The sequence below is a fragment of the Pinus tabuliformis genome, chromosome 2_1 (assembly GCF_031772625.1).
Source record: "Pinus tabuliformis cultivar Carrire ecotype Pingquan chromosome 2_1, CPIR1, whole genome shotgun sequence".
Taxonomy (NCBI): Eukaryota; Viridiplantae; Streptophyta; class Pinopsida; order Pinales; family Pinaceae; genus Pinus; species Pinus tabuliformis.
Window position 1 is genome coordinate 207,270,692 of NC_142299.1, and position 9,370 is coordinate 207,280,061.

At 38.2% G+C, this 9,370-nt stretch overlaps 1 protein-coding gene across 1 annotated transcript; it reads right to left on the reverse strand.

Moving 5' to 3' along the window:
* Positions 1–260: 260 nt before the first annotated feature.
* Positions 261–5,034, reverse strand: LOC149199467 (disease resistance protein Roq1-like). Its single transcript, XM_089402454.1, has 4 exons — positions 4,270–5,034; positions 3,057–4,161; positions 2,607–2,921; positions 261–2,504 (listed from the first exon to the last, which is right to left on the reverse strand). Exons 1-4 carry the CDS (start codon positions 4,809–4,811, stop codon positions 1,050–1,052), a joined length of 3,417 nt encoding a protein of 1,138 aa, XP_089258580.1. The 5' UTR covers positions 4,812–5,034; the 3' UTR covers positions 261–1,049.
* Positions 5,035–9,370: the final 4,336 nt, after the last annotated feature.

The window sequence follows — 9,370 nt, forward strand, 5'->3', positions numbered from 1 at the left end:
ATTTTTAAAAGTTTTAAATATGAGAAAACAAGTTTTTTTTAAAAACTCCAAAGAAATCAATTTAATTTAAAATGTATTATTTTAATTAATATTTTACAATATTTTAATTAGAAAAAATAAGATTAATGTTATAATCTTAATATTTAAAATTAAAAACATATAAATAATTGCCATATTTAAAAATATAATCATTTAAAAGAACATTTACTACACTGCTTTTTAAATATAAAATTTAAAAATATATATTAAAAACTTCTTCACTGTATAATACTTTTACACTAACATGGACCCCATTTCTTTACCACTGAAAAGACCATTTATATTACAATCATGCATACTTCTGTTTTAGTCTCTCTGCTTTTAAATTGCGAATTTAACACTTTCTTCGATTTGGTTCCTCCAACTCTAGATCACATTGCTGGCGCAGGCTCTCTACTACTCTCTCATCCCACTGCAATTTGGGACACCCAATGACACTAAGATACCTTAACGACGTACAATATGCAACTCCTTTCAACTCGCCCAGCTGAGCACACCCGTGAACCTCTAGATGTTCAAGTTTTGTTAGCTGCGCCAAATCCCGTATGCTCTTCAACTTCGCACAATCGACTGCAGACAACTCCTTGAAGGACACCATTGTTTCAACAAGTTCCTCAAGTTCGTTACACTCTTCAATGTGCAACACTTCGAGCATGGGAAGATCACAAAGGCCTTCTATACTTCTCAGATTAATACACTGGAGAAGCAATTCCTTCAACTTCCGTAAGTGACCCAGCGAAGGCATCACCGTCTCCAGCAAAGGGTTTCCTATCCACAGAACTTCTAAATCACTGGGGAGTTCAGCAATCACCCTGTCCAGCGATTCATTCTTCAAATTTGTGCCGGTTCACTACTTTCAGGGACATTCGATGCCCCAGTTGCGAGGGCCATACTTTCAACTTTTTCACAGCCGGAAAGATCTATATGCTCGAGTGTTCTTATATTTCCAAATGTTTTGTTTGAGATTCTTAAATTAGAACAAGATCTGGCATCAAAATATTTAAGGCTACTTAAACTCCCGAAAGAATCTGGCAAGAATCTGGCAGCCTCTCCAATTTCTTGCACCAACCCAGGTCCAACCTGTGGAGGTTCGACAAGCTGCCGAAATAATCCGGCAGCCTCTCCAATTTCTTGCACCAACCCAGGTCCAAGCTGTGGAGGTTCGACAAGCTGCCGAAAGAATCTGGCAGCCTCTCCAATTTCTCGCACCCATGCAGGTCCAAGCTGTGGAGGTTCCACAAGCTGCCGAAAGAATCTGGCAGCCTCTCCAATTTCTCGCACCCATGCAGGTCCAAGCTGTGGAGGTTCGACAAGCTGCCCAAAGAATCTGGCAGACTCTCCAATTTCTCGCACCCACGCAGGTCCAAGCTGTGGAGGTTCGACAAGCTGCCGAAAGAATCTGGCAGACTCTCCAATTTCTCGCATCTAAACAGGTCCAAGCTGTGGAGGTTCGACAAGCTGCCCAAAGAATCTGGCAGCCTCTCCAATTTCTCGCAAAAACCCAGGTCCAAGCTGTGGAGGTTGGACAAGCTGCCGAAAGAATCTGGCAGCCTCTCCAATTTCTCGCAAAAACGCAGGTCCAAGCTGTGGAGGTTCGACAAGCTGCCGAAAGACTCTGGCAGCCTCTCCAATTTCTCGCACCAACGCAGGTTCAAGCTGGGGAGGTTCGACAAGCTGCCGAAAGACTCTGGCAGCCTCTCCAATTTCTTGCACCAACCCAGGTCCAAGCTGTGGAGGTCCGACAAGCTGCCGAAATAATCTGGCAGACTCTCCAATTTCTCGCACTTAGACAGGTCCAAGCTGTGGAGGTTCGACAAGCTGCCGAAAGAATCTGGCAGCCTCTCCAATTTCTTGCACCAACACAGGTCCAAGCTGTGGAGGTTCGACAAGCTGCCGAAAGAATCTGGCAGCCTCTCCAATTTCTCGTACCTACTCAGGTCCAAGCTGTGGAGGTTCGACAAGCTGCCGAAAGAATCTGGCAGCCTCTCCAATTTGTAGCACCAACGCAGGTCCAAGCTGCGGAGGTTCGACAAGCTGCCGAAAGAATCTGGCAGCCTCTCCAATTTCTGGCACGAACACAGGTCCAAGCTGTGGAGGTTCGACAAGCTGCCGAAAGAATCTGGCAGCCTCTCCAATTTGTGCCACGAATGCAGGTCCAAGCTGTGGAGGTTCGACAAGCTGCCGAAAGAATCTGGCAGCCTCTCCAAGTTGGACAGGCCCAGGTCCAAGCTGTGGAGGTTCGACAAGCTGCCGAAAGAATCTGGCAGCCTCTCCAATTTGTAGCACGCACTCAGGTCCAAGCTGTGGAGGTTCGACAAGCTGCCCAAAGAATCTGGCAGCCTCTCCAAATTCTGGCACGAACACAGGTCCAAGCTGTGGAGGTTCGACAAGCTGCCCAAAGAATCTGGCAGCCTCTCCAATCGACCGCACCAAGACAGATCCAATTCCTGCAACTGCAAAGGTGCCTGCAAGATCAAGCATTTCGAGTGTAAGAAAGATGAGAAAACCGTGAGAAATAATTGAAAACCCTTTTAAGCAATATCGATAGACAAAAAGTTTAGATTTACCTGCGATATGTCTTGCCATAATGTTCTCAACACAGCGCCCTTCACTTTCAAAACCCTTAAATTCTCAATATTAATCCAGGAAGGTAGACAAGTGTAGGGACAATGACGCCAAGAAAGCCAGGAGAGATTTGGCGAATGCACCCGCAATATACGATCTAACAGATGTCCTTCAGTTTCAACAAGTTGAAAATTCATGACATCACAACCAAGAAAACGATAACGTTTCGGCTTCCCCAACACTTTTGAGCTCGTCCCCACTGGTTTGGTGCTATGTCCCTCAGGGAGCAGCCAAATTCCGCGTGCTTTGCTTAAAACCTGTTCATTCGGATGGAGAATTAAGAAACTGTACACAGATTGCTACGGTTAAATTTAAATATTTTGAAGGTGAAAAACGATGAAGAAATTGAAAAAGGTTAACTATTTAAAAAGTTTGAATGATTGAGGACTTACAGAGGAGTAGTTGTGCAACCAATCATCAATGTTCCCGGTGAGACGCCAAAGACGGCGCGGCGTTTCTTCCTCTGCAATCTGTCTTCCCATGTCTCGCAGTTGATCGTGCATATGTATCACATTTTTATCATCTACTTCAACTAGACATTTGCCCTCTAAATCTGTAAGCCCCAGCAAACCGTTCCAGCCTGACGCGTCCCAAACTGCTATGGCACTTGTTTTGCTTTCTCCTATGAAGAAAAAGGTGATATCTAAAAAGATCTTCTGCTCCTCTTCGCTGAGTGCGTCGTAGCTGATTTTTAATCTCTTCCTTATATCAGGGGAAACTTTTGATTCTTTAAGTTTAGCATCCCAATAAGTTTTAGGTTTTCTAAAGAGAAGTGCTCCAAGTACTTTTAGAGCTAGAGGCAGTCCATCGCATACTTGAAGAAACTGATCTACAAGATTTTCAAATCCATGGGGTGGTCCGGGTGGATTGGTTTGACAAAAGGCGTATGAACAAAAGAGCTGTTGCGAGTGTTGTCTGGGAAGGCCTGTTAACTTATAAATGCACGACTGTTCCACTCCTGAACTTTCCAGCACATCTTTATACCGAGATGTAATTAAAATAAAGCTATCCGGTCTTAAGACATCTTTAAGCTCTATATCCGGTAGAAGTGCCTCTAGCTGATCACCATGATCTATGTCATCTAAAATTAACAAGACAGGACCAGATTCGAGCTCCTTTTTAATCATCATTTTACCTTCATGAATGTTATTTATATCTACTTCTCTTTGAGTCAGGCCCCTCAGAAGCTCCCTTTGCACCGAAGGTAGTGAGCTTTTATTAGCCTTTTCTCTAACATCCGATATAAAAAAGGACTTATTGTAGTTGGAACTCATTCTATTGAAGAGTTCTAAAGCCAACGTTGTCTTCCCCATTCCACCAAGGCCGACTATGCCCGCAACCTGGATTTTTCCAGCCTGCTGTTGCTTCAAAACTGTAGCTTCAAAATCTGTGACTTTGTCATTTAAACCAGTGGGATGTTTGGCCACATACAACCCTGGTTTTCTAATCATTTTACCCACACGTTCAACGATCTCATCTATCATGTGCACCTCGTCACTAGATATTCACCCACAAAAACACCAACATAAAATAAATAAATGAATGAAAGCATAGGGCAAAGTATCATATATAGTGTATACATAGAGAGGGGTTTGGAGGTCTTACCCGTTATACTTGCCGTTGAGATCAAACCCACTTATGTCTGCAACAAAGGAAAGAGCATCTCTCCACTTCTGAATAGTGGCGGGATCATATCGTAGCTTCTCTTCTCGTGTTTGAGGGTCCGACGTTTTCTTCATTCCGAGCTCGTGCAAGCTGGTAGCATAAACTCCAGTTTTGTTCTGATCTGTCCACCTAAGATGAGCCGGGTTGACATGGTAAAAAACAGGGATAATTGGAGCCCCAGACTCTCGCATGAGGAGGAGCTCATGTAAACACCAACGGGATTCTGCATATTTTGGTGAAAAGACGGCAACGTGGACGGAGGCGTTTCTAATAACAGCTTCTAATTGAGAAGGAAAAGATTGTCCTTCCTGCAAATCCTTTTGATCTAAAAAGGGTCTCAATCCACGTAAATGAAGAGCACGATAGAGATGGCTGGCAAAGTTCTTCTTCACTTCCCCACGATGGTTGATAAACACATTGTATTTATCAACAGCAGCGGTGGAAGAGGAGGAAGCACCATCCGAAGATCTCTGGTTTTCCATTTCAATTTCTTCGATTTCACAGGGGGGTTGGGTGCTCGAGGATGCAGGCGATGAGTATGCCACTGAAAGAGAATGATAAATTGGGTGCTGCGATGCTCTGGATGGTCAATGCAGAGGGAGGAGACGACGTTAGGAGGTGCAGAGGTGGGGATAAATTGTGAAAGGCAAGAAAGTGGAGAGTGCAGAGATTACATGAAGGCTCCTTGTAGAGGCAGAGGGTAATAGAATAAGGAAAATATTTTATTTGCGAAGGCCATGAGAACCGTGTCAATGTTATCTGCTTTGCGTGTGGGGTCCACATTGCTCATCATAGACAGGCTGGAGTCCTTGTGCGTTTGAGTGTGGGACCCATAATGCTCTGCGCTCTTTCATTTTCCTTTTCCATGCTTGCAGTGCAACTTGAGCTGCATCCATATGCCGAGAGGAGTGCATCATCCCAGAAAGCCCAAATCGCGTAAAAAGTAGAAGCCGACAAAATGGTGAACTCGAAAGCATGTTTTCTCCGCTTGTGAATCTTATGGACTACAGCTTGACACCCATCTATTCAAATCAATGAAATTGATATCAAGATGTTTTCTCGTTTGCGTGTGGGGTCCACATTGTTAATGGACTACAGCTTGAAACGCATCCATTCAAATAAACAACCACTACCATGTGTGAATCAAATTGATATCTTTACAAATTTTCTAACTAAAAAGCGTTGCATACAGAATAATTAGAAGAAATTATTGACAAATACACTTTTCACATTAAGCTTTGAAGAAATTAATGGGAAATACACCCTTTCACGCGGAATATTGAAAACGTAATCTATTAGAGTTATGTTATTTTGTATTATTAAATTATTATTAATTTGAGAAATAACTTGAAAAGTTATAATGGAATAGTAACCATGTTTCAGAAATAGTTAGAATAGAGATTGAAATTATTTTATTTTAAATATCGTATATTTATTTATAAAGATTATATAAAATTATTAAAATTTTAAATATTTAATTAAAATAATTCGAACTATTTTAGAGTTTGCATATTAAAAGTTTCTACATTCTAATATTAATTTTTATCTTTAAAATTTCTTCTATTCTTAAGCTAACAGCCACAAATAAAAATATCACAAATAAATGCCTCAAGAGAATTCAAACTCAACCACCCCAAAATAATTCATATAAATACACATGTAAGTACATGAATTATGGCATTTAAATTCATCTTTTAAGAGGTCTCTTAAAATCTAAATGACTATTCATATTTAGTTGAGACTTTTCATATTCTTCTAGAATGAATAGTAATTCATAATACCATCTATCATAATCCTAATAGATTTAAGTTTAACATAAGTTATTATGATGCAAATTTCACAAAAATTACTAGATTGGTAACTATATGGCTTCATAGTAACATGGGCACACAAACTGCACTTAAATAAATTATTATGATTATTATTATTCTTTAAGAGCTTCATTTCTATTTTATTTTGAAACATAAAATACATAATTAGAACAAAACGATAGAGGCTACATGGTTGATTTACCTTGAGAAAACCAAACCACTGAGTTTTGAGAAATGGGTTCAAAACATCCCCTTATTTAAAGAGTTCGGAAAAATACTAATCTTACTTGTTAGTTGGGAAACTAGGACATACAAAGCATTTAAGACATAGAGTAACAAATCAAGTTCAAGAAACTAATTAGATGAGTGCCTTGTAGGAAAAAGTAACTAGGACTTTGCCTTGTAGGAAACTAGGTTTGTCTTAAGATAAGATATGATAATATAGTGTAGACTTATAATAAATCTAGAACTTATAAAAATGGAAATAAAACTCACAGTTGAAAAAGATGGAGTTAAGGGTGAGCACATATATAACACCCCTTTTTAAACCCTGTGTTTTGTGATATGTAATTAAGACAAATAATGCTAGAATGGTCACTGTGGGTATTTTAACAAAATTAATTTGATGTAATTATTATTTTTTATTAAATATATTGCTAAAACTAAAGAAGAGACAACCCAGCATGACTCTTAATGCTTCAGGGAACAGCTGTAAGGGGGATCTAGGAAGTTTCCTACCTTACCTGAATTCAATGTACTAAAATTCTGGTTTGATATTTTAACCACCCAACTACTAGCAATTGTGGGAAGGAATTATGGAAGTCTTACTAAGCTACTCTAGGAGTAGGGGCTCCATACCCAATGTGGAGACTTCTAAGGGACCACGTAGCTCGAGGAGGAACCTTAAATTCTCATGTTGGGAGTGTGTGTGGGGGAGAGCAGGGTAGAGGATAGTGGTGACAAGTGTAAGCAAAATGTGTGCGAGAGAGAGAGAGAGGTGTATGCTAGTGAACCATTAGAATTTTTGAATAAAAACCAGAAACACATGTGGGTTGAAAATGTGACTTTGCTTGGGGGTGATAAAGAATCATTTAAGTCACACAAACCTATGTGAAATTATGGACTACCCGATTAGTGATGGAATTCAATGATGAATTTATCATCCTAAGCTAGAATTCCAAATGAAAATGTTAAGAAATATTGTTGAATATATGCACAAAAAACACTAAAAATGGCTCCCTTATGCTCTGTAGACCCAAAGTGGTCACATGATGAGAGATAACAAGGCATGGATCTGTGGTTGAAAGAAAACATAGGAATCTTTTTGTATGAAGGAGAGTATCCTTCATGTCCTTTAACCTAATTTCCATCTGTAGAACTCTGAGAGAAGCTTCCTCCTAAGCCATCAAATTTAGCTCAATGGTGGCTAGTGGAAAGAAATTTGTAGTCTAGTTGTGCCTACAGTTGTGTAGAGAGTGGCTCTAGCTTCTTCAGTTTCCAACATACTACCTTTCTTCAAATAAGTGTATAAACTTTTGTCTATTAATGAAATGATATTGTTATTTAGTGTTTTATAACTAGTGTTGAGTTGGAATTTGATCTTAGGTGAATAGTTGAATATTGAATTTGGAAGGCAATTCAACATAAATATGTAATTTATTCTTAAAACAAGAGAAATCCTAGAAATATCGATGTATCATATTGAAGATTTGATTAGAAAGTCTTCATAGAACATTTGAATAACTAATTAGAGAAATAATCAATGAACTCATGAAGCATATGAAGCTATTATAAAATTAATGTATAGTATGTAGTTGTTGGTACAACCATGGAACATAATACATGTTTAAGTTGGAAAAATAAAAGAGTTTTTAGTTGTCACAAAGTGTAAGAGCCTTTTTTTGGATTCTTGAACCTCAAAATTATCATGTATGCAGGCACTAGATGTAACATGATGCTTAAATGTCTCTACAATTCTTGGTGGTGTAATTTGTCTTCTCTTTCACCTAGATAAGAGTAAAGATACATAGATGAATATCAAATGTAAAATAAAGTATTAGCCTTAATTTCTCATCAATTATCTAATTGGAAGAGTTGATCACATTTGATGTATTTCACATAGAAATATTTTAATAGGTATTTCTCCCTCATTTGATAGAAATCTTATTCTTTCTCCTATATTTTTGGTAGGCAAGAGTTATCCATTGCCTGAAAGAAGGAATTATGTTTAGATATCAATTTATTGTTTTATCATGTAAGAGTTTCTATGGAATTTATGCTTATGAGGTAAGCTCGCTCTTTATCCTTTTATGGCAATAATAATTACTTGCTTCATTAACTTAAATATATTCATATTATTGTTTTAATACTATGACAAGTCTTCTCCACCTTAGAAATTATACTAAGTATGTCTTTGTAGAATGATCCATGCAAAGGTATGTCTTTGTTGGATGATCCATGAGGGAGTACATCTTTGTGGGAAAGTTCTTCAAAACCTACACCCTCAGCTTGCATAGTTAGAAAATAGACTAAGTATGGACTATGTAATTTGCACAATGCAAAAAAATGTCGGTGCAAATTGGTTATCACTGGAAAATTGTCTAAGTGTAAGTAATCACAGTGAAAAGTGTTGTGAAAAAAGATATTTGCACCAACATAAGGTGAATATTAAAATATTATATAGTTTGGAAGTGGGAATGAAAGAAATATTAAAATAATATGGACATAAATAGTAAATAATAAGGCACTCTCTAATTATTATACTTTTTGAAGTTTTGGGATGGAATCACACAAAATGTTTTTGATTAACTCATGATATTTTGTTATTTAAAATAAGTTTTTGACTACATATATAGATTCAACATCTTGAAAAACCCTTGGAACACTCATATTGTGGAGAGTTTACAGCTCAAACTTATGATTCAACCCAATCCTTGTAGGATTCTAAGAAAAATCCACTAGAAAACTCCAAAACATACAATGGATAGACAATGACAAATAATCAAGTTCACGATGAAGAAAGCCCAGAAATTGATAATAAATTATCATTTATTTACTTTGAAATTTATGTTGATTATTTTAAATGGACATGAAGTAATAAAATAATAATGTTAAGGGAGAAATGTAAGAAGGCCAAAATATAAAATATAAAGTAATTTGCATATGCGACCCACAGTGCTTGCTTGTCCATCTTCCCGTGCAGCTCAGAGGGCTCACCTGCACCTTCCACA